Source organism: Nansenia antarctica (genome assembly GCF_963989245.1).
Source record: "Nansenia antarctica genome assembly, chromosome: 4".
In the NCBI taxonomy this organism is placed as follows: Eukaryota; Metazoa; Chordata; class Actinopteri; order Argentiniformes; family Microstomatidae; genus Nansenia; species Nansenia antarctica.
In genome coordinates, this window is record NC_137689.1 from 56,519,066 (window position 1) to 56,545,477 (window position 26,412).

At 44.3% G+C, this 26,412-nt stretch overlaps 1 protein-coding gene across 1 annotated transcript in view; it reads left to right on the plus strand.

Annotated features, from left to right (window-relative positions):
* Window positions 1–229: 229 nt before the first annotated feature.
* The window catches only part of pdlim5b (PDZ and LIM domain 5b), a gene marked incomplete at its 5' end in the record, with an annotated part of 50,571 nt that continues 24,388 nt past the window's right edge, over window positions 230–26,412 (plus strand). The window contains 2 exons of the mRNA XM_080528837.1: window positions 230–328; window positions 20,886–21,037. Coding sequence (XP_080384963.1) covers window positions 230–328; window positions 20,886–21,037 — 251 coding nt within the window. The remainder of the gene's footprint in view (window positions 329–20,885; window positions 21,038–26,412) is intronic.

Sequence of the window (26,412 nt, forward strand, 5' to 3'; positions counted from 1 at the left end):
TATTTTATTTGTAAAAGGACAATGCATATTAATGAACATGAAACAATTTAAATACGGCAGATTTAGCCAGAAGGCAAATTTTCATCCACAGTCCCTCGCCAGTTATAAAAAGGCTTGCGATTATGGGCCGAGAGAGTCTGCAGACTGTACATGTCTATGTCCATGGCCCATAGAGAGAGTGGATGTAATGTTTGTGTTTTTCTGGTGTGTTTGTTTCTCCAGAGTAATCATGAGCAGCAACTACAGTGTCTCCCTGGTTGGCCCCGCCCCCTGGGGCTTCAGACTGCAGGGGGGAAAGGACTTCTGTCTGCCCCTCACTATCTCAAAGGTGAGTGTGACACACACAAATACACACGCACACACGCACGCAAAGCACACATTCAGCCCCTCCCCCTTCCCCCAACACATCCCACACTCATACGCACACGTCCTCTCAACTCCATGACACGTACCTCCCAGGAATGGCAGTCGTGATCACTATGCCATCTGGCTGTGGAGAGATGAGGCAGCCTGTGCCATCCATCCCCTGGGTGCCACTCACCACTGGTTTCAACAACAAAGCCTCCCCGGGCAGTTCATGTCACTCTCCCTCTGTCTTTATCTGGGTCCTACTCCTCTACGGCCATGACTCTTCTCAGGCCATTTTTATTATCTGACATAGCTGAATAGTAATAACGCCAGACGTTTTTGACATAGTCACAGAACTTCTCAGAATATCTGTGAAGACCAGATACAGGTGCTGTACGGTAGCACACTGTGCCAGTGGGCATAGTCGTTCATGTTATTTTGGTGTGCATCAGATGAATGAATGAATGAATGAATGGACTTTATTGTCATTGCTACAGTACAGGTACCAAACAACGAAATTTAGGAGGGGTGGCTCCCCTGGTGTTAGGAAAGGGAAAAAAAAAACACTTTTAGAAAAAGAATAAAATCACAAGAAGGTAAGGAGCTGGTTTACATAAATAAAGGCTATGTACACAATCCACTGTACTATACTGCACAGATAGTCAACTAGGGTTGTCATATTGCACAAAAGTATTTTTTCACGTTATTTAAAGTGTCACAGTTTGCAGGCTTGAAATGTACATGTTTGTGCCTCAGCTCTAGCTGCCATACAATCCGTCCAGACTGTCCTGGGCCCAGAACTTAGGCCTTTGCTGTGTTCAGGGCCTTGACGGCCCTGTGGTAGAAGCAGTTCTTCAGTCTGTTTGTCTTAGCGGCCGGGGTCCTGTACCTCCTTTTCGATATAGAGTGCTGAGTGTCCTGGCTCTGCAGACTGCATGGGCTCCACATGTAGGCTATGTGTCTGGCTCAGGGCCGCTGGATGCAATGGGGCGGTCCTCTTCCGTCAGGGAGCTACGATCAATCTGTCTGCCGAGGCCTGGGGTGGAACTCACCCCAAATGGCCCTCTCTCTCTCTATCTCTCTCTCTCTCTCTCTCTCTCTCTCTCTCTCTCTCTCTCTCTCTCTCTCTCTCTCTCTCTCTCTCTGTCTTGGGAACCCTGCAGAGAACCAGCAGTACTGTCATATCTGTCTGGGAGCCAAGGCCCCCATAAATCCTGGCTGAGATCTGGCGGGTGTGTAGGTGCTGCTGAGCTCTGGGCTTCAGGGCTCCATGCTGTAGGTTCTGGGCTCTGGGCTCTGAGAGGAGCTGCTGGCAAGGCCCGCTGGATGAAGAACGGTTCTGCTGCTGATGGATGTGCTCCTCCTTCCCCTGTTGTAGTTACTTGGTTTGTGTCGGTGGTTTGAGGAGGGGGACCGACACTTGTGTGTGTGTGTGTGTGTGTGTGTGTGTGTGTGTGCTATTGCACAATCGATAGTGACTATTCATCGTTGAAGAGACATCCTGAAACAACTCACTTTCTCTAACTCTGCGGTGTGTGAACACACAGTGGTTCATTCATTCTTGCTTAATTTGAACTGCATTTGAAGTGTAGCATTTTAAAGGAAGTTGCTCAATGACAAAGTCGTGTCATGGACTGATTGGTATTTGAATACGTTCAGACTGGTTGTGGTCGGTTTGATTTGACTTGGGCTCCCTTGGTGTTAGTTTTCCAGTGTATTTGCTGTCAGTTTGGGCCCATGTTGTCTCAGTGGTATTAGGGGTGTAAAATATATGGAGTATGAAACAGAAGGGCTCCCAATGTGGTCATAACCCAAGGTTTTTTCAGTTTTTCTCTGTTCTGGACATGCAAATACCATGGAAAGGCCTCAGCTGAAAATCAAAACAACTTTAATAAATGGAATATGACTATGTTTACTGTATGAGGTCTTCATGGGCCAATGACAAAACCCCTAAGCGCAGGGCTGTAGTTAGGGGAACCGCTGAGCCAGACAGACAGGGCAGCAGAGAGATGATATCTGAGCCACAAATGACATTGTTTCTAGATTTACATTACGGCTTGAGAGCTTGAAACATTTAATCCAGTACATATTCGGATATATCAAGTAGATATAAATCCTATGTGAATTTCTCTAGCCAACAGTGATATTGCCCCAAAGATCGACACACACTCAAATACAAAATGTCAGCTTTGAGCTTAGTGGTTTGGCAGCATTGGGTTCATCTAACCTTGGGGATTTTCCAACGGTCTCAGAGGACTTCTCTATGCAAAGCAATGTCAGCTTTGGCTGAGGTACTGAAAAGGAGAATTGATAAATCAACCACTTCGAAAAAGAAGACAACTACATTCATTTACTTACATAAGATACGGCCAAATCAATGACAGTAACTGATGCTGTCTGGTGTGGGCTGTTGGGAAAGCAATGTGGCTTCCTTGGGGCTTTGAACTGAGCAGTGATACTGTTCTCAGTTTCTGAATGGATACAATACATTAGTCAATGCTTCCAACTGAATATGTCTCCATCCACTGAGGAGCGCATTGAATCTACAGAGGGAGAATTGTGGGAGAATCATGTGAGAGAGAGACATGGGTTGTTAGATTAATGTTCAAATAAACCCATTCTATACATACAGAGCCTGAGGGATAAACAGGGCCATTGGAGATGGATTTTGGAGGCCATAATCACAGGGTAGAGCTGGCCCACCCAGATGGATGTACACACACACACACACACACACACACACACACACACACAAACACACTATCACTCTGCCTGTAAAAGGCTTTGTTTTCACTCATAATCTCGACCACATGGGCACGCACACCCACTAGCTCTGTCACAGTGTGTGTGGCGACTGGGGTCCTTTTAAGGCAGAGGGGCTCAGTTGTGTTGTCTGCTGACCCAGTGGAAAGAGCCAGTCCTGAGCAGGAGCTCCACCACACCCACTACACATGTCAGGAGATAACACCAGGACAGGCCTGGAAAAACTGACTCCTAACGGGAGGGTACTCAGCAACACCCCTCCGCTCCACCCTGCCCCACCCCACCCAGCACATAATACCCCTAGTACATACACTAGTACACAAACACACTATCTAGATGCAGTAAAAATGTTGTGAGCTCTTTACAAGCGGGCAGAGGAGGTTGAGGGGTGTGCTCTGGTGGCCTTTTGAGTTTGTCCTGGGAGAGCCTGCTCCTCCTAGGGTATTTATAGGCTCATGAAACCTTTACTGAGGGCAGCCTGGTAAAGGGCCTTGTGTTATTTGGCCCTTGAGCATGTGGTTTTGTTTATCCTGCTGTCGACAATGTGCTGGCGTGTCTAACAGAATGTCAGTGGCACGCAGAGTGCTAGCTGCCCTTGTCGCGGTCATTTGAAGTGGTCCGGTGGTCCTGAGAAGTACATCCTGCCCATGTGAAGTGGCTGTGTGCCCCTGAACCAGGCTACCCTGCCCAGGGTTGTGGAGGGGGGGCACGTGGGGCAGCACGGTTCACTCTGTGACGCACTTCAGCTGTAGACCACCGCATGCCATGGTCTTCTGGGAGATAATGGCTCTTCCTGACAGAGGAAGTTATTTATACCAGTCACATGTATATTGTATGGCAGCTGAGAGAGAGGGAGAAGAGAGAGAGTGAGAGAGAGAAAGGGATTCTCATAGCAGTGAGAGATATACTAGGAGATGGTTGTGATGGATGGACACTGTACTTGTCTACCGTGAGGGAGAGGGGGAGAGAGGGAGAGAGAGAGAGAGAGAGAGAGAGAGAGAGAGAGAGAGAGAGAGAGAGAGAGAGAGAGAGAGAGAGAGAGAGAGAGAGAGAGAGAGAGAGAGAGAGAGAGAGAGAGGGGCAGATAATGACACTAATGGGCTGATAAGTTTCATGATAAAGGCAAAAGGGGGATGAGTTGGCAGGCATATGAAATCACCCCTCTGGAATGCCTTATATGGTAATGGATGTTATACACCAAAGAGCTCTTTAAATAGAGGGAAACAATTATTAGGTGTTTTAAGCCTGACTGATCATAAACTATTTGTCTAAATACCTCAGTAACCTGTCAATTAAGTTGACTGAACTGTATTGGGCAGATGGACAAATCTATTTTCTGCAATGCTTTGTACTATTGTGTCATTTCCTGTTATGCTGGCAACAAAAGAAATCACCATAGTCTCAAGGTTTTCAAGTATGTGGAACTAATGTGTGTGTGTGTGTGTGTGTGTGTGTGTGTGTGTGTGTGTGTGTGTGTGTGTGTGTGTGTGTGTGTGCGCGCGTGTGCGTGTGCGTGTGCGTGTGCGTGTGTTTGTTTTGGAGGTGATACTGTACGAAAGGAAGAAAAATAGCCTTTCAGAGATCCATGGATTCTTGACAACCATATGTTTTAAAAGACATCATTTTGAATGATGCTGCATCTCTAGCATGGAATCTTCCAAACCCTCCAAGAGAAACACAATGTTAATGTTGGCATTTACATTTTGACGAATAGTATTGCATGAATAAAGACAGGCTTGATACCTCATTTGTCACAGTGGGGAGATATAGGATAGCAACAAAAAATAACTTAACTTCACTTTATTTGTGACCTGGCTTATGCACTAAAACAAGATACTTTATATGCTTTGAGTGAAAACAACGCCTGATTTACTAGAGAGGTGTGAGCTAGAACATGTTTCCCACAAAAGTACCTCTCTGGATTGGAACACTGCAGCATTCATAGTGTTTCAGTGTCAAAACCAGTATTACAGAACCATGAATGCCAATAAAATCATCAAGTTCACCCACTGTGAAAGATGTATTTTGGCAAGTTTTGACAAGTAGATGTGTGGATTTATAATAGTAGCTTTTCCACTGGCTATAAAAATCGACCTCCTGCGTTTGTCCACCAAAAGGCTTATGATGAGTCACTTGTCGGTCAGAACACCACAAACTTGGTGAGTGTAGCAGAGTGAACATTGCTTGGTCAGATTTCCACTTGACCACGTTTTGCCCATTGACATTACTGGGACATTTCCACCTCATCACATGGTCAGTGAGTGACATCACAGTGTCATATTATTTCCCAGCGGTGACGGTGTCCAGACATCAGGAATGGGCCCTTTTTCTCATCCACCACTCGGCTGACTGGAAATCCCATTCCGACACAAAGCACCGCCAACATACGCAGCTTGAGACTGAGCTCTGTTGCTCTTGGAGTGCAGGTGAGAAGTTGATACATTTGTGTTCCCAAATCCACAGGAGTGGGACAGTGTTCCCTTTGTGTCCCAAAAACCTGAGGTTGGGGTTTTACTGTGAGTGGTCTGTTGAAGGGTAGAGGATGATGAGTTTAGCTGTCGTGGTGTGCTGTATCTTACTTAAGTCGGCCCGCTAGTAGCTACCTCCTTAAGAGCAAAAGAAGACAGTAGTCCCTCTGAATCCTCTCAGGGCGGCAGTGGCTCAGGAGGTAGAGCCAGCGTCTAATGAACGCAGGGTCGGCAATTCGGTGGTTCGAACCCCAGGTGGCCATGTGCCGAGGTGTTCTTGAGCAAGGCACTGAACCCCTAATTGCTCCAGGTTCGCTGTCTATGGCCAACTCCTTGCCTAGAGCATAAAATACCAAATTCCAACAATTGACTGACCAATCCATCCAACAAGTTGATTGCATGGCAATAAAACTATTATTATTATTGATTTATGTCTGTGGAATGAGAGGTTTGTTTTGTATAGTAGGGTTAAATGGTTAGAGGTTGGGAGTACACTGTGTCGGTTGACAGTGACACTAGCACCAGAACTCTTCTGAGTGAGTTTTTAGTGTGAAACAATCCATCTCCTGTCAACTCTAGCCTTTACGCAGTGCTGAGTGCTCTTCATATAGGAGTGTCTGTGAGAGAGGGCTCTCAGCTGAGCTGAGGAATGCTGGTGTAAGTCGACTGTTTATTTAAGACAAACATACTGTGGGCCTGGTGGTTCCATGAGGCTTATCTGTCTGTCATTCCACTGACGGGCCCTCTCCACACTCTCACCAGTCTGCCTAACACCTCTCCCATCACTCTCTCACTCCTCTCTACTCAAAGACTAAAAGGCTTCAAGGGCTTTAAGTGCTTAACTGTTATTCTATTGTAGTGTAGGTCATCCCATCTTATTCAGTTACGATCTGTTTACCTTTCTGTACCCGTGAATAGAGGCTGGAGCGAATAGGGAGCGTGACAGGATGGTATTTGACATGATACATAGTGACTTGGTTGAAAATATGTTCACCTGTTTACTATGTGTTTTCGTGTAATCATTCAAAATATTCAGTTCTAAAATAGAAGTCAGGAGTTCAGATCTGTCAGCGTGACATTTGGGAGCCATCTTGAATGACTGTATTTACAGTAGGGAATGTAAATAAGTACAATTCCATACACTTGTCAACAGTCTAGCCCTAGCCCACCTATTAAAAGATTAAAGTGAGGGCACTATCAAAGATCACACGAGAGTCTCAGACCACAGATCAGTCCAATGTCCATGAGGTCTCTTTAGTGGTAATTCGGCGTAATTGTTACGGTGCATAATTGCCTTTGTTATGGTTTCGGTGCTAAAAGGGCATGTTAGTATAATTAAGGAATAATTAAGTTGTAATTGAGATGGGGTTGATTCCATTCTAACCAGGATGCTCTCGGCTGCATGGCCTGCTGACGAAGTATGCAGGAACAAGGTTCCTCTATCTGGCACCCAATAAGAGCTTTACTCTCACACATGCTAGATCTCAGCAGGTGTAAGTGGCTCACTGAATTACGGGAGAGAGTTAACATAGAATCCCATCTGAACTCTATAGTATACAGTATATAGAACCAATGCCTGTTTCAGCAAGAACTTGCATGTTTGTGTTTTGCTTTGTTTTCCTGGCTATCTAGCTGGCTAGCATCTTTTCATTAGTTAGGAGGGCAAATGGGGAGATTCCATAGCTTGTCTCTGATCTCAATAAACCATGACATAGCTGTGTCTTAGTAATAACACGGACAAAGTATTACAAAGCTAGAAGAGGAGTCTGAATTGTAAGTCATACAGAAGAGGAACGGGACATGCTCATGCTGCTAGGATGAGCCGAGGCCCTTAAAAAATGAAAGTGAACTGAAAAAACTTAAAGTGAACTCTGATGGGATTATTTCAGGGGTTTTGATTGGGCTGCAGATCCTCAGAAGACATTTGACTTTGTTCGTCATTGACATCTCACATCGACCAGGTTGATCATAGAATGTCAGACTTGTCTAGTCTTCTCTTCTCTTGGACAAAAAAAATCTGTGTGTTACACTGTCTTGACATGATAGTGTTAGTGAATACGCTAGATGAGGAGATTGTATACTGTATTTGTATAGTCTGCCTGCTTAGTTTGAAGTCATGTAATGTAATATGTACCAGCGTTCCACCACTGATTAACAGAGGAAGGAAACAGTCCTGCACTGCAGGTGTCTGAGCCCCCCCCCCTCTCTCTCTCTGTCACAGTAATCTGGGAACGTGAATACACCAGCTCCTTTTTAGGCAACATTAGCTCAACTTCTAACTAGGCCGCACGTCCATTCAGTGTATGATTATTAATGACATTCTCGTATGAAAGAAGGTTCCATAACTCTTCTCCTGCAGGCTAAAATATGGCTAGATTTAGTTTCATGTGTTTGCATTTACAGTATAGGTCAGACATGGGTCAGCACAGTTCCCCCCCCCCATCTCTCTCTGTTGCACTTTCTCTCTTTTCCTCCCCTCTTTGCCCTTCTCAACCTTGTATTCTCTCTGTTTGTTTTTGAAGGGACATGTGATACATAGGCAGGAACATATAGAAGCTAATTTTAGCAGTCTGTTTGGATTAGAGGCAGAGCTCCCTGGTGTGTTCTCTCTCTACCCTTGTCTTATTATGTCTTATTATGGTCCTGTCCTGCTAATGTCACTCTGAATGGAGTGGGATTCAGCTGGTGAACACAACCATGCCATCGCAGCAACATAAGATCATCATCCACATGACATTTGTATATGTCAGTGTGGTCCTTGCACATGCGTTTCTGTGTAATGTTTCAAAGGGCAGGGTTTTCTAGGCTGTGGGTAAAATGGACCCCATCCAAAAACATCCATGCTTCGCTGTGTTTCTCAAGTTTCAGACTTGATTGTGGCCCGGAGAGTAGTGAAAAACTGGAGTGATCTTTCTAAATCAGTATGTACAACTTTATGTCAGACCTGGAATTAGTTATCTTACTCAATAGGATTTGTTACTAGCCCTAACCCTAATGCTGGCCATCCATTACCTCTTTTTTTATTATTGGAATACATTAGGCAGGGTTGTCACTGATTCATAGTTCAGTAAATACACTCACCACAGTCAAACTCAAGTCAGTCTTTCAGGTCAAACTCAGCCAGTGAGGTTACACTATATTGTGTGATAGGAAGGATGTGATCTCTCACAGTAAAACACCATGTGTGGCTCATGGGATACTGCAGATTATACTGGGTGGATTTGGCATTGGGTCAGTGATATGATTTACCAAGCATTTTTGAGAAGAACAATGTTTTTATTTTTTAGATGAATACTTTGGGTCAACTATTAGAGTGAAGTGCAGAAACCACACAGGCTATTTTGAGCTGTGACTGGATTTGGGTCCAGTCAGAGCTGTTGTTATTGGTCGATGGAGCAGTTCCTCTGGTCTGGGCCAGTCCTCAGACTACTCTTTGATGTCATGGTAAACATCTGTATTACAGCCAGTCAATCTTCTTTACAGCCACTTGCCTGGGTTTTGTCATGCAACCACAAGCTGCTATTATACATTTCCTGATTTTGCTATGAAGTTGTCCTTTTGTGTATAGTAATACAACAGTACTTTTATGGTATGCTGACCAGCACTTCAAGGTTCTAAGTTGCATTCTCGTGGTCTTGACTCGTAACGGTCCACGTCATTGCTGAGATGAAAGCCACACACAGTTTAGATCAGTTGGGTTCCCTCCCTGTGAGACTGAATGTTGAAATGTGCAATGTTCAGGCGACTTCTTGTCAGCTTACCATGTATATTTTGATGAAGTACTGATGGTGGTAATTTGTAATGTCTATTTACATTAGTAGAAGTAGGCTTATAGGCCAACTGTGTAGATAGATGTTCCTAGAATCCAAGTCCAGGAAAAATAAATAAAAATAGAGAAATACTTTGGTATTTCAGGAAACCATACAGATAGATAGGCCTAATGGTTTGTGCAGTAGAGAGGCCAAATGAGATATGGTCCAAATATTTATAAATTATAGGCCTACTAATCGGCCTAATGTTTCTCAATCTGTTATCTGTCTCTTGGGTTAATGTGTTAAAACAATCCGATGGGGGTTGTATATTGAATATTCTGCTGTGCTCTTAAAATCTTTATCCAAGCACAGATCATATATCATATTGAACAGACAGTGTTTTTTTGGCATCCTCCTTATCTTGTCTTTCAAATCTCAGTAGTGCTATGCAGGTTTTATTTGCTTGGAGAGAATAATCAGAAGCATTAGTACTTGGTGCCAGTTATCAGCTCTGACTGGGTGGAGTAGGATGTGGATGAATTCATGTGAATGCTTTATTACTGGGCTGTGATTTGTTGTCTGCTAGGAATGGGACCAGGGGGAGGGAGGGAGGGAGGGATAGGAGAGAGAGAGAGAGAGAGAGAGAGAGAGAGAGAGAGAGAGAGAGAGAGAGAGAGAGAGAGAGAGAGAGAGAGAGAGAGAGAGAGTGAGAGCCCAAGAGAGAGATAGTGAGAGAGAGAGAGAGAGAGAGAGAGAGAGGGAGAGACCAAGAGAGAGATAGTGGGAGAGATAGTGAGAGAGATAGTGAGAGAGAAAGAGCAATAGACAGAGGGAAAGCACCATATGGGGAAGATAGTGATTCATAGCAATTGAAAGCGCAGCGGGATACACAGTAAAAACGTCCAGATTGTTCTAGATTTAAGGTTTAATGGTTTGCAGTTGTGGCATTGTAAAATGACATGTGTGGTTACATTTCTACCCATTCTGGTACTAATGCAGACCAACACTACGTAATCAACACACAAACACACACACACACACACACACACACACACACACACACACACACACACACACACACACACACACACACACAGTGAAGAATAAGATAAGATGGCAAAAAAACTTAATGAAACACACCATTGGCAGTGGGTCTTAACCTCGACTATTTCCACCACCCATTTATCAGGCTTGGCGAGGCTGGTTATAAGAACCAAATCAAATCCACATTACCTGCCACACTGGACTCACTCCAATTTGCATACTGCCCGAACAAATCCACTGATGACACCATTGCTCCACCATTGGACCAATGCACCACCATTGGACTTCCTGACAGGCAGACCCCAGGTGGTGAGGGTAGGCAGCATCACCTCTCTCTCTATCCCTTCTGAGATTTATGCCTCTTGGATCAGAGATGAGTGTCCTCTGTGTTTCATAAGTTCCTCCACGATTGGAATGTTTGGGTTTCAGTCTCCTCTCCTGATGCCTGTATGGGAACGGTCTCATGACCCTGAGAACTCAGCAATGGCCAAAGTCATCTTTGATCCTATCGATAGAGAGTGAGAATGCCTTGAAGTCTTGTTGCTCTCATAAAAAAGGAACCTAATATATTTTCTTTCTGATTTCCCCATCATCGCAGCCTTGAAATGGCAGGGCTATCCAATAGGAAGCAGAGTGAGAGAGAGCAGACATTATTTACGATAAAACGTACTTTCAAGGGCCAAGATATTGAGCCAAGACTACATCAACACTTCCACTCTATGTCTGATGATGAATGTCAGATGGAGTTTAAATGGTGAAGTCAATCATGATGCAAAGTGAAAGTTAAGGCAATGGGCTGATGGGAATGAAATGGTTGTTACAGTTTTTTACGATTGCTAACTCACCATGTTCAATACTGAAACCACAGTTTCACAACTCTTCATACAGTCAGCAGAGCAGAAACCCATGTGAACAAAACTGTGACTCTTTCTCTGTGATTTGTGCATTGCTTTCATACAGAATGCATTCAATGACTACGTTCTCCAAATGCCATAACACTTCTCTCATTCAAACTCCCCCACTTGCAAAATACTATGTATTTGCAACACATTTTTTCATTGCTAACATACTGTGTTCAAAACTCTGAAGAACACATTCAAAACTGAATTATTTGGTGCAATTTTGCAGTAATCATATTCCTATCATATATGACAGAAAGCTCGCAATAAACAGTTTTTTTGCACAGTGTTTGAGTGTGCAGATGCTGTTATTTTGCACTCTATTGATACTCTTCAGTTCCAGAACCTCAGCAAAGTCTGATAACGGATGAGCGGTGGGATTTTCACTATTTGCAGTAATCATATTGAAATGTCTAGAAAATATTACATTAGCAGAATATATACTATGAAATGAAATAGACTAGATGCATTGCCTGGGAAGACATTAGATGTGACCAGATGCAGACCAGAGGGTGGACCAAAATCCTCAGGAGTGAGACATTTTTGGTGTGATTGCTATTGTATTGTAGGCCTGGAATTTCAGTTTTTCTTTTTTATTTGAACTTTGCATCTTCCACTTTATTTTTCACTTTTCATTTTACACAAGTAAATGTAGTGTACTTTGAAGTAAATGTACCGTAACTTACTTTCTGCAAAGATACTGAAAAAAAAGGATAAAACAGAATACATAGAAGCAAATGATAGAATAAAGAATATAAGCAAATTGCGGCATTTCTGATTCATTCTTGTTGCCTAATACTTTACAGTTGTACAGTCAACTATTCTGTCTATGATTACTATAAATCAAACCATTTTTATAATGAAATATTCATTCTTGTGAAAATCATTAAAACTATGTAATGCTCCCTGTTGTTAGTATTTTGTAAGTCAGAATGTTATGAATGACAGTGTATGCTTCTGAGTGAACATTGTTGACAGTGTGTGGTTGAACGAGCTTCTTTTGAGACATGAATGAAGTCATTGGCCAACATGAGTGTTACGAATGCAGACTGTATGAAGAGTTGTGAAACTGTGGTTTCAGTATTGAACATGGTGAGTTAGCAATCGTAAAAAACTGTAAAGAGATGCTACATGATGTTTGTATAATTTCAGCCATTAGTTCTAAAATTAGCACTCTAAAATTGGGTCCCCTAAATAGACAGAAGTATTGTTAAGAAATTACTTTGGACAGAAAGGGGCACATCTCCCCACTCCCATCAACAAAAGCTTTTTTTGCAAACGTAGGTTGACCTCATACTGTGGATTGTGTGGTCGAATGAGATACACAATTGGTGAACATTATATACACTAACACTTAAGCCAAAATTGTATGTAAAGATTTTGTGACAAAAATCCTGTAGCGTCTCTTTAACTGGATATACAGTAACACCACGTTGAGCCTCTCTTTAATTAACTCAGTTTAAATCCTGGTTCAGTCATCTTTCAAACATGTACATTTTAAGGAACTGCTTTATAGTCTCTAGTCTCAAGGTTTGTTGGGCTAAAAGTATGGGTTTCATGAAAGTATGGGTTTCATAGTGTAGCTATGCAAACAGTCTTCTCTGTGCAATACGAACGTAGATCTGTATGCTCTCGAGTATTTTGTAGACAGACAGCTGTTTTCAATCTCCCTGATGCCATGGCACAAGAAAAAAGAATATCCATCGTTCCAGTTATCACTCCGTTTTGATTTATATCGCTCCCCACAAATGCTTTTTTGTTTGTTGAAAAATGTCAAATGTTTGAGATCAAGAAGTAATTGGCCCAGAAGACAAACGAGATGGCATGACATCAGGAATGTCTGCACAGGAAAAACACTTTTCAAAAAGACTCTGCTAGCGAACACCTCATCCAGCTTCATACTGTTCATACAATGTGAAAAGCATGGGGAATTTATGTCCAAACTATTTATTTTAGAGTTATGTAAGTATATACTGTAGTGGTATAAGAATATACAGTAAATGAAATATGGCATGTTTCTGTTCAGATTTCACAATGTGGCATGTTTTTTTATTCTCCCAGTCTCCTCACATTTCAACCCAGAAAGTAACCATGTCCTGCTCCCCACGGTCGATGAGTGAGAGGCTATGTGGGCCCTCGATAGCAGGCCTTCAGTCTCACACGACCTGACAAATATGTCTGAAATCAGAGTTAATCTCCCACTTCCTGTGTGAATGTTCCACACACACAGACACACACACACACACACACACACACACACACACACACACACACACACACACACACACACACAGAGACAAACACAGGCACACACACACACACACACACACACACACACACACACACAGCCTTACCAAATCGTCCCTGCATGCTATTTTTGCCCACAGTCAGCTGTAGCAAACGGGACGTGCTGTGTTTGACATATGGTTATCAGGTGATTCCTGAGGATTTAGGGATATGTTTCTTAACTAAGCTGACTATTCAGTATTCAGCCTCTGATGCTGGCCCTGCTTTTGGAATGTGTTGCTTTGTTTGCGTTGTCATGGCATTAGGCGTGAGTGCCAACGCCGGTCTGCTAGCGTATCTCCTGTCTTCTGGAGGCATGGCCGCAGGAGAAGCCGACTGGAATCAGACCATGACAACCAAGCTGGAGACACAGACAAGAGCCTGCCTCTGTTCAAGTGGCTTTCACTGGAATGTTTTCCTCAAAGAAAAAAAGAACACTTACTTCTTTTATCCTCTCCTCTCGTACACTTACCGTACCCCATTTCTTCCTGCTCCTTTCTCCTCACCCCCCCTCCCCATCCGACCTATTTCCCCCCTCTCTCAATCCTTTCATTTCCTGTCCTCTCCTGTTAAGTACACTTCTCTGTCTAGAGACATGCAACAATCTGTACAGGTTGTAACAGGTGCGTTGATACAACAGACAGGACGCCACCTGGAGAACAGGCCTGCCCAGCCCTCTGCTTACGCTCTGTTCTTCGCGGGCCATTTCTTCTGCTTGTTCTGGCCCAGCAGGTTGCGGTAAAGCTGCTGCCTGCTGCACGCCGACTGTGGAATGCTGCCTCGACAGATTCATCCCAGTGGTTTTACAGGGCAGAGGGTTCAGGCATCAGGGCCTTGCTTTTTAATCAGCTTTATGGAGACGTGCTGGGGCTGCCTCCCCCCGCCTCCCCCGCCTCCCTCCACTCTCAGCAGACTCTCGACCGGAGGAAACCGATTCTCACTGCTGTTGTATTGTTGGAGCGGTGGAGTGGAAATGAGTCACTTGTGTGAGCACCTACTGTACTGTATGGGAATTATGACAGCATATCCAAGGGGGCAGCCAGGTCGTTAAAGTGTAACACCAGCTGGGTATCAAATCTACGCCTACAACATACTGTAGCATTACGGTCACAAGTTGATGGGCTAGGGGTGAGAATCAAACATTCATGTTTTTCTCGACTTGTATTGTATTTGTGTATTTTCAGGTTTATTACTAGGCCTATGACAGTTTAGGGCAGACTGGCCGATGGTATTATTCACATGGTTATTGACATAAAGTATCAGTCAATTACCGAGAGTGATCTGACCCGCTCTGACTTGATTCCAGGTGTTTGCTTTTAAACCGAGACGTGATAAACGCCGTTTTTCTCACCATGGTCTATCATTTTCCATTTGAGGGCTTGTCTGTTCGTCGACCGCATTCATAGCCTCTATCAGGGAGATACGTGGTTGCCTGTCGCAACCCCATATAAGGTCTCTGTCTGTCAGGTCTTCTCTCTGCCTCAGACAGACGTCACTTCCATTTCACAAGCTCTCCGCTCTCTCACCACAAAAGTCACTTCCTGTGACATGACTCCTAAAAAATGCAGCGACCATAAACACTTCAGCTGCCTCACTCACTGGCTTGGTGAGGAACCGTCAGTGCTCATAAGCGAAGTAAGGACAAGCAGTAGCTTGTTCACTATCCACAATGGTTGATTTAATAGGCTCATGGCATTAAGGGCTAGGCCAACTTGAATGCTTTCATCAGAATGGGGATATTCTGTGACATATCGCTATATCTATTCTCCCATGGGTTGACTGGGTAGAGGTATGGGAGGTGTGTGTATGAAGCTTGTTGCTTAACTTACTTAAAGTCTGGGTTGCTGAGTTAGTTTATGAGAGATACATGTGTAAGGATTATGGAAGATACGAGGAAAAATATGACAGAAATGTAGAGAGGGGAGTGTAAATGTCTTTCGTTATGGGAGCTGGATGAAATATTTGATAAAAGTCACATTAAGTGTTGGTTGATAGAATTATACAGGAAGGGAAATAAACAGTACCAATAATGTTTCTGGCAGATGTTCTCGAATAATATATTAGGATAATGTCTGATACATTCTAAATAACGAGCTAAATAATGATACATCTAAAACTGCCTCTTTGTCTTTATAAGAAAGCACTCCTTCACACCGGAGTTGTCTCTCTCTATCTGACTCTCTGTGGTTAAGATGAAGCTATACCGCTCAGCTCTCACTTAATCCATCTTGATGAGAATCACCATTTGTCAAGACTGAATAGACCCTTATTTTTTAACTGGCTATCTGTAGTGAAGTACTGAATGGCACTAAATAATAATACTAATGATACTAAATACTAAATTGTTTCTATAGTCCAGGTGCCCTGTCATTGGACCAGAGGATAGAGCACATTGCCCCCCTGGCCAACTACAGTTGATATTATCACCACGAGGCAGCAAACAGAGTCATCTATCACCCTAACCGCTACTAAACCCAGCCTGCTTTTACTCAGCTTCAGGCATAAACCCACAGAGAGTTGCAGGCAGCTGGGATATGTTTCTCCCTCTGCAGAACCAGGAGAGAAGCGGGTGCCATCCGGGTGGAACAGCCATTCATTAACATTAAGGGCCCCAGCTATGAAGCCAGCACTGTGGCAGAGCACCACAGAAACCAGCGTGCATTATGTGGTCACATCCAGATCACATTCACCAGAGCACGGCAGGAAAAGAAGGAACAATATTTCATCCGTTTTTGGACAGCTGCCTCATTTTCGTCTGCCACACAAATATAATGAGGAGCATTCTGTTGCTTTTTGTGAAACAAAAGAAGGGTTGTATTTTGGTGCTTTTATGTGATGTTTTTGACCTGGTGGCCCCTGTGGCGCTGTCCAGAAGGGAGTAATTCTAACAAGCTGTGAGCTGGATGTGAGGGGGTCAGCCACAATCTTGCATGCTCTCTTCAGTGATCTGGAGCTACGGAGGTCTGTGATGGGAGGCAGGGTGGCAGCCGATGATCCGCTCAGCTGTCCGTACGACTCTTTGTAGCTTGGCCTCGGATCGGGCAGACGCAGAGTCGTACCAGACAGTGACGGAAGATGTCAGGATGCTTTCTATGACGGCCCTGTAGAACTGGACCAGGATGTGACGACTGATGTGGAGTCTCTTCAGACTTATCATTTTGTTCCCGGCGTTGACTGAGGGACGGCTAAAACGTTGTAAGGTGTGCTGTGATTTCACTGTGGAGGTGGAGTCGAATGGTGCATACAGAGTGTGTGTACCTTTGTGTTCTCTATCACATTCGGTGTCCTGTGCCTTTCTAGTTTTATGATATTTATAGAGAGGAGATTCCAGGGATTCTCAGCATGACGTGTATTTGTCTTGTACTTGTGTGAGAAAGACAGTGTATGTCTGTGGGGCGCCTGGCTGATAAAGTGCTCTCTGTTCTCTACATTACCATTCAACAGACAGTAAGCCGCATGGTAGACTCTTTCATCAGAGCGTTTAAGGAAACATAGCCTCTCTTTAGAAAGCCGTGTGTGTCTGGAGATGATGATAAGCGTTTGACGTCTAACCAAATATAGTCTACGAGTATCCAGCAGGCTGTTGTCTTTAAACTCCATGGACACAATCTATGGTGGATGCCTCATGGCTAAGGCTGTCCAGATGTACCTGTGTCTATGTGCTTGTTTTACTCACTATCCACACACACACACACACACACACACACACACACACACACACACACACGCACACACACACACACACACACACACACACACACACACACAAATAACTTGGAACCCAGTGGAATCCCAGCTCCTGCTGAGTGTTTGACTGTCCGTGCTCCGTCCCATAACCCTGGTGTTGACTCTGTTCTTGACCCTAGGGCTGTGGAGGGTCTCTGATTGGTGTGGGTCAGAGTGTTGCCTCTCCTTTGGTCTGGGGCTGCAGAACAGAGTGTTATTCCTCAGGGGGTGCTTAGACTCACAGTAATGGGGTTTGTACTTAGCACTTTCAGATTGGACACCAGTTAAACCCCAGAGAGCAATTTAAGTGATTTCACTGAGCAGTCCTAAAGTGAAATGATCCAAGTCACTCTTCTGACTTCTGTTTGTGTGCTTGTGTGTGTGTGTGTGTGTGTGTGTGTGTGTGTGTATATGTGTGATTGTGTGTGTGTGTGAGAGAGAGAGAGAGAGAGAGATGCAGAGTTTGTGTCTTTGCATGTGTGTAACAGTGCATTGTGTGTGCCTGCCCCGCCTGCGCACTTAACAGAACATAAGTGCCCTAAGTAACCCATGTCTGAGTATGGTATGTGCATATGCCTGAGCTATGCTTCCTGTGCTTCCTGTGCATTCTGATGTCACTGATAACAACACCAAAAAAGGAAAACCCAAAGAAAATGTGTCACTGTGTACCCTGCTGTTATTACCCCCCCCCCCATTTATACTCTGACTGGCAGTGTAAACCAAGACATTCAGTCTCCCAGCCCTCTCTGCCTCATTATGGAGCTGAACCCCAAATTAATCCTCACCTCCATACAGTACTGTATCCTCTTGACTTCTGTAGGAACAACAGGGAGTCTATTGTGTCACACAAAGTCTACCTACTGCACTACCGAGTTATCTAACTTCCCGGACTGAAGGGATTCCCTGTCAGCAGAGAGAGAGAGAGAGAGAGAGAGAGAGAGAGAGAGAGAGAGAGGGATGTGTTGTGTGTGTTGTGTTCAGGTCTATACATCATACGTCATGCTTCCCAGCTCCACTCTTTATGCTCTCCCTCTCTCAAACACACAATGCCCTGAATGGGCTGAATAGGGCATTGACGGACACAGCTCTCCTATGGCTGAGTACTCACGAACATGAATCACAAAGCCCCTGTGTGATGAGGAGCCAAAATGACTCACGGCAACGTGTGTAGTCGAATGAGAGATTTTACGTTGAGAGTGATGTTTGGTGAGTCACATTTAAATACAATTCTTTGTGTCTTAGGTGATTGTAATGATGCATGACATTCTTGGCTGGGGCAACACATTGTTATGGTCATAGGTCATAAGTAAGAGTGAAATAGTCTGACGTAGACAAGTCCTCCCCACAACATGTTGTTGCCTCGTTAGGCTCTGTGTTCTTACATCTGCAGCCCTCCACCACATACACTACCCCTCAACCCTCCCTGCACCCTGGCTGCTACTGTACACTCTATGAAGTGCAGTAATAAGGCCATAGGACAGTATGTTCAGAGGTGAGCATCCTAGAATACTAAAAACAGCCCAGAGCAACGTTTGTTCCTGTCTGATGATGATGGCGCCGTGACTCCCCAGGTGTTGACGTGTAAGGGAGCGTGTTGAGCGATTGACGAGCTGCAGGCATGCTTGTGTAATCGCCAATCACTCCCTCGCTCCCTCGTCATACCTGGGGGAGAGTCATCCCGCCATCGTCATGGTTTCATCAGGCCGCTTCCTGTCCGGGCATATCCTGTGTTAAAGCAGCAGCTCCAAACTAGCGAGCGGAATGGAAGATGTGACGCACCAGACCCCCACCTGTTGTCTGGGGAGGAGAGTCACCATAGAGTTAGACCAACCTCGGGTGGGGGGGTTGCTTTGTCCTCCAGTGGGGTTGCTTTCAATTAGGATGAAATGGAGGATGATTGCAGGAAGGAAAGGACCTTAAAGCTGCATGGAACAAATAGTGTTAGCTACATCATGGATGTACAGTACGGGCTTGTCAGTTGTTTTGGCTGTTAATGAAGTCATGACAAAGATGTGGGTCAGATAACAGATATCTCTAAGGAACTCCTTTAGATTGTCGTTGCAGTTCCCCCCCCCCCATGTTTTCCACTCTCCTCAGGACCTTTCCCACAACCTTTCTTTCTGTTCTCACAACCTCTCACATGGTCATAGATCTAGTATGACATCACGGTATGACATCACGGTATTAGAGCTGATCTTTCTTCACACTTGATTAGATAACACAAACCAGGATATATTGTAGTAAACCGTGGTCTCCTCCACACCATGCTCAAGTTCAGCTTCCAGTTCATTACTTCGCCTCAGATAAGATCACATCCTTCCTCCAAGACCAACAAGGCCTCCCTGTGGTTGCTCAGGCAGCTCGGCACAGTACATCACAACCTCTCAAAGATGGGACGATAAAGCAAACAATAGTTAAACAGTCTCTCTAAGCACACAGCTCTGACACACGGATGGCCTAGCGCTCTAATAGATTATGGTGTGTCTCCTCCAGTCATACAGTATGGCCCTGCCAACCTGTCTGTCTGTCTGTCTGCCTGATCTGGCACAGTAGACCTGAGGCCTAGTCTGAAGGCTGTAACTCATGGGAACCTCTTCATAAGCTCCTCTCACTACACTCTCAGAATCAAAAGGTTAGGGTAATGTATGGCCCGGTCTTTATCATCGGGATGCCTTTTTAAATCAAAGCCAAGTGGGTTTGAATGTCCTCAAGAGAAAGAGTATTAGTCAAGGGTGGAATGTCTTGGCCGTGATTTCCACGTGCCTTTTACTTCAAATCCGGGGTTTGATTTAGAAGTCCGAGGCATGCCACCTAGATTATAAAATCATTAGCTGTCCGGACGTCTTTTTAAGTCGGGGGAGATATATGACATGCTTCCGTCTTCTCACTTCAAAGAGGCCTTGGAGCAGCAGCACAGCCAGCACGTGTAGAGGTCTGTCTGTCCCAGGGGTGTTTGCTGAGGCTATTCTGGGTCCCACTGATAAGTGGCGTCGTGAAGAAGAGAACACGCCTGTGTTGCATAACAAAGGTTACATAAGACATGGAGAGAGAGAGAGAGAGAGAGAGAGAGAGAGAGAGAGAGAGAGAGAGAGAGAGAGAGAGAGCACAATGCTGAGCAAAATTAAATAATGAATATTTTATCGTGTCATTTTATCATTTTTCTCAACAATAATTTCCTGTTTTCATTCGAGGGTTGCTCACGGGACGGATCATGCCTCAGCCTTTTGTTCTCTGATAAACGTGTTCTGGGACAGTGCTGGACTAGAGTTTGGAAGTAAATTCAAGGATACTCAAGTTTGTTTACGAAGGTTTGGTCAGTATTAAAGAGGGAACGTGTACACAGATCTAATCTGTGACAGAGTGTGACTGTTTTGTGCTCTGGGAGGAAGCATATCGTTGTGCTCTCCACTGTTTGGAGACTACATACCCTCACAGTAGAGTAGCGAAGGTCAATAAGGCAAAATGTCCCTCACCCCAGAGATACTGATGTTTCATGGCTTCAGTGAATGCACTGTATGGTTTGAATGCTGTATGTGCATGTGTTTTAGGACTTAATCTTACCATACATAAACCAATATTTGTGATTTATGTCTTTGCAGTTGACTGATGGGGGCAAGGCGGCCAACGCCAAGATCAGTGTGGGAGATGTAGTCCTGTCTATTGATGGCATCGCCTCTGACAGCATGAACCACTTGGAGGCTCAGAACAAGATCAAAGCCTGTACAGACAACCTCAACCTCACCCTGCAGAGGTAAGACAGCCAACACGCAGCCAACACTCAGCCAACACACACACAGACACACACACACACACACACACACATGCATGCACACATGTGCGCACACACACACACACACAAACACACACACACACACACACACACACACACACACATGCATGCACACATGAGCGCACACACACACACACACACACACACACACACACACACATGCATGCACACATGAGCACACACACACACACACACACACACACACACACACACACACACACACACACACACACACACACACACACACACACACACACACACACACATGCTGCTTAAGCTTATGCCTAAATACTGGCCTGCTTGCTTCTAACTGTTATATTAGTGTATTTATATACATTATAAAGATAATACAATATATAAAGACCATTCATTCATTCATTCATTATACATTGTTATGACTCTTTTGCTCATGTTTCCTCATATTCAAACAGAACAGAATAGAGCCATTGACTTTCATTACAGCCCACAATTCCTGCATGTCGGTTTTACTATCCTATGTACTCTCATGGTTTATTTAAGACCGCAGTTAAAGTGCTGCAGTGTCTTCTTTTTTAAGCGCTACAGAGTTTGTGCCTTTGTTGATCTTGCCTGGAAGGGTGTATTTTAGGTGCATTTCAGGGGCTTGTAAATGGTCAGTTGATATATCAAATGTTAAAAAGCAGGACAATGTAATTTCCTTCACGGGACCATCATCCATCGGAAACAAAACACAGAGTACGTAGAGCAGTGTTGGGTAATTGTCATGTCTGAGAAGTCTCTTTTCCCATTTCCCGGATTTCTTTTTTCTTCTGTGTAAATGTGACCTTTTAATTGAAACAGAAGAACCAGTACTGTTAAAGTGTAGCACTTTAAGCAATCTCCTGGCTGTTCTGTTCATGCAAAGCTTTAATGCCATGTCATTGTCCCTGGAGCCTTCTCAGGAATGCGGCCTGGACGTTATGGCTCTGTTGAGATTTATCACTCTGGCTTGTTTTGTCTTGCACGATATGTATCCCTGTGTTTGTGTATCTCAGGCATACCATCATTCAGCGCTCTAGCGTGTGAAGTATGAGAGCTAATAAGCATGTTGTAGGTGGAAAGCAGGGGAGGCCGGTGGAGGTAGAGGCTCATTGTAATGCATGGAATGGAATGAGGATTGGTATCAAACACCCCAACGGCCTGCACTGGTGCTATGGTTAGATCAGATCTACAACGTCTGTGTATACATGGTAGGTGGTATAGCGGCTGAGAGGAAGACTCTGTCACAGTGACAATTAGAGTCATTAATCACAACAAGGCTTGAAGCTATAAAGGAGCAGTTTGTCTCCCTCGGGACCACCAACATGAAGCATGTGGCAGACAGACAGGATGTGAGAGTACACCTCTTGCCCTGACCCCAGTAAACACGTGCCCAGTTCAGCCAGAGGGTGGGTAAGGCATGGAAATCCAGGAGAGATTTAAATGAAGAGCCACACAAAGGGCCTCAGGTCCTTGTAGAGAACCAATGACAGTGACAGACTGTGCCACATCATGGCCATTTGCCATGGTACCGAGGAGGAACTGAACCAGTTGCAAAATGCTTGGTTGGTAAGAGCAGAGGTATGTGGCATGAACAGGGGGGGGGGGGGGGGGAGGAGAGGAAACTAGAGGAGAGGAAACAAAGAAGACTTTATGCTGTCACAGTGGAATTCCTTTTTGAAAAGTTTTACACACGTTTTTTTGATGACTCTTCAATGTTGGGCGTTGAATCTGCAGAAATCATCAGATGGGACTGGTGTTGTCATGCTGTTTGTGATCCCCTCCCTGCTCCTCTGGTCCTCAGCTTGATGTTTGAGATAAGCTCTGAGGGGTTGAGGAGCGTGGGCTTTCAGGGTCCCTCGGTGCTACTCCAGCAATGTTATATCTGTAACCACAGCAACCCACCCAGAACATTGCTACACTGGGCCAGTCGAGGCAGGGACACAGTTCATAAATTTCAGACAGCACACGCCTTGCTACAGTGGCCTTGTATGGATTTAAGTGAACCCCTGTGAGGAAAGCTTTTAATAAAAGCTCTTAAAGCACATGGTGCATTGATACAACCTTCAAAGGAAAGACAGCAATACGAGACAGGGTATCAGTTGTGCTTACATTTCAACAAGTTCTCCGGAGAGCAGTTAAATTCAGTTACTGTAAGGGCTCCTCAAACTACGTCAATTCAGACTCCATTTGAAAGAAAGCCAATGGGTACTGTACATAGTAACCCTCTATTAGAATGGTATGTGTTAGGTGATGGAAACGGTTATTATGAACTGTTCAGAAATGTGAGACATAGTGCTTGATTGTTATGTAGATACGTAGATACCCAACTGATTCAGTCCTCTCAACACTGTTGTCCTTTGGCTAATGGATGTAACCTTGTTTGTGTCTGAAGGACAAGTCAAACATAGGGTACACTACAGTGGTGGTTCTCTGGTGCCACAGCCCGCAGCCGCGCCATACTGTTTTTAGAAAGGGTTTTTGTCAAGGGCTTATTCCTTGTTTGCGGAAAGCGCGGCGCCCAGTGTTCCATAGACCTGCGGCCTGCGTAGTCCTGCAGCTACTTGACAGATGTAAGGAAAACACCTTCGCCGCCCAAGCTGTAAAACCTGTTGACAGAAAAGCACCGAGCTTACTTCACGTCCTCTCATTCTGTCACCACAACGCAAGATGAAGGAGCATTTTCACTGTAATGGAAGGAAAATCTACCGAAAATAGCCCGCCAATGCAGCTGTATGTAATCTAGCGAGTGTAATAAATGTACAATGAAACATCAAACACTCAGGCGATATTACACTGATGCTACTACTGTACTGTGGGTAACTAAAACCCCATGTTTCATGTGTACTCTGGCATTGACAAATGTTGTGGTTAGAAACTATTAATCAAAGTACTGTAAACAATTTGAGTGAAATCTTGGGAAATTCATACTATTTTAGCTCAAGGGAACTGTAACATTGAATTTATGCTTGTGAACCATGGGGATCTTCGTGACATAGAAACACTGTTATCCATGTTGTTCAGTCATAGCACGATATGTGCCCTGGCAGACGAAATGAATGCTCAATGTTTCCATCCCTTCCTGACCCCCTCCCTCCCTTCCTCCATCGCCTCAAACCAAAATTTGTACCTCTTCTCGTCAGTTGTGAAAAGTATGCATCGATTCCATCAAATCGCTTCAGACCACATTCGCTTCCTGACCATATTTATTTTCTTAATGTCAGTGAGGATAGGCCACTCTTGCTGTGTTCCAAATCGATGTTGGCCCAGGATAGTTTTACAATTACTATGAAGTTATGTTTTCAATTTTCTCTTCTTTTTCATTCCATAAAATGGGTCAGAAACTCAACTACTACTACAGTATAGTATATCAGTGTAATGCATTGACTATAACAGTAGTCTGAGCATTGGTCTGCCAAAACTCTGAAATCTATAGTCACTTTGAGAGCCACTGCCCTCAGTCAACTGGACAGTCAGAGAAGGTTTGGACTGGTCTGGCCCTCCTGGATGCTAATGTGATTCTGCAAGCACTATTTTCATTGAGAGTTGACAATCTGGATCTAGTAAACATACAGTAACTGGCAGAATGATTGAGATCAAGGTCCAGCTCCACCCAGCTTTTGTCACAGCTCCCTCTCCATCACTGTCTGGGTGATTTATGACTTAAGATGCTGACTGATAAGAGAACTATGGAGACTGCATTTGTGATAACATTGCAGCAATTCCCAAGGTTTGATTAATGTGAGTCAATAGGCTATTATTATGTCCTATTGTCGTGTTTTATATTGTGTGATCAGGAAAGTCACACATGGTCACTGGCATTTGCATTTGTTAATGGAAAATCAGCTATTGGGTCGAGAGCGCCTCTTTTGTCATCCAATTTGTTGTTGTACCATCGATCAAATGAAGCAGCTCAGATATAAATGGATGATGTTGTTTCAGTGCTTAGAGATATAAACATTCCTGCTTCTGAGAGGGAAACCAACTCAATTCACACACTGCTGTTGAGGTTCTGGTTCAATCAACACAAATGTGATGGTCAACTCATCTTTATACTCATAGGGTGAGCATTCCTTTCAATAAGCTTCAGAGACAGAAGTAAAGGTCTTCAGTGCCACGTTTATTGGAGAAATCTTTTCATCTCACGCTTGAGAAACTGCAACTTTATATGATCCATCAATTCTTCTCTGTCAGATTTGGCCTTTCCATCACTGAACGCCCTCCCCTCTCACACCCCTGCTGCTTACGAGCTTCCCCACACACCCTGATCTGTAGCCCAACGCATGCTAACAGGGGAGGCTACGCTGGCATGTTGCTTTGATTAACTGACTTTATGAGGTGATACAGACTGGGTATCCAAGAAACTCTTTAAGGTCTTGGCTCACAGTTCACGTCTGTGTCTGGAGTGAAGGGTTGGAAAATAACTTTCCATTTATCAGCAGAGTGAAAGAGAACATGCGCAACCCCGGCCCAGCTATAGGGGTTTGACAGTGATGCTAAATTAGGCAGGCTACTACAGTAGAGATTCATTTGTAACAGTATAGTTATAGACCACCCAATACGCTTGGTTGCCACAGCTTGATTTTGGAAGTCTTTTTTAACTCTAATAAGAAAAGTCATCGGCTCAAAATCAAAATCAAAATATTTAAACTGCCTATTGACCAGTCAAGCCTTACTAAGATGTATTGACATGGATTGTGTGTTGTTGTAAAGACTAAGTATGAGAGTGTCCAAACAGGTTATCTATCTTTTCCGCTTGCACGAGAACAGCTTCCCAGGGTTAGCTAGCTGACACAGTCCTGCCAGCTACTGCCGGGAGGGTGTGGGAAGAAGCCTGAGGAAACTATGATAATTGATGTTTATTTGTTGTCATAGAAATATGCAACACATTGCAATCAAACACCACTCCTTCTGAGAGTGTGGCTGCACCTGCATCCAAAAACCTCAGAGACAATCCAAAACAGGACAGCTGAAATCCAACAAATTCTCCCACATTCTAGAAAGGTATGAGAGAGAGAGACCACAGAGGGAGAGAGAGGGAGAGTCAGACAGAGAGACATAGAGAGCGAGAAGCATTGCAGTGTGTGCAGAATAATTTCACCGTTCGGAAACTTGAAGCTTTCTGGCGGATTTCTTCCAGTGCTGTTGGGAACATTTCAGAAGGCTTCAGTGGGTAACCTCTGTGTTGCTCTGTCAGTTTGAATGGCCATCTCCTGCACTGCCTGTCAGTAGAGGCTGTTCTCTCAGTCTTTCATCAGCTACAAACCCAGAGAAACAAGCTGCGAGGAGAGTGGAAGTGGCACTTCTCAGACGTATTAAAAACAGAGGTTCCACATATC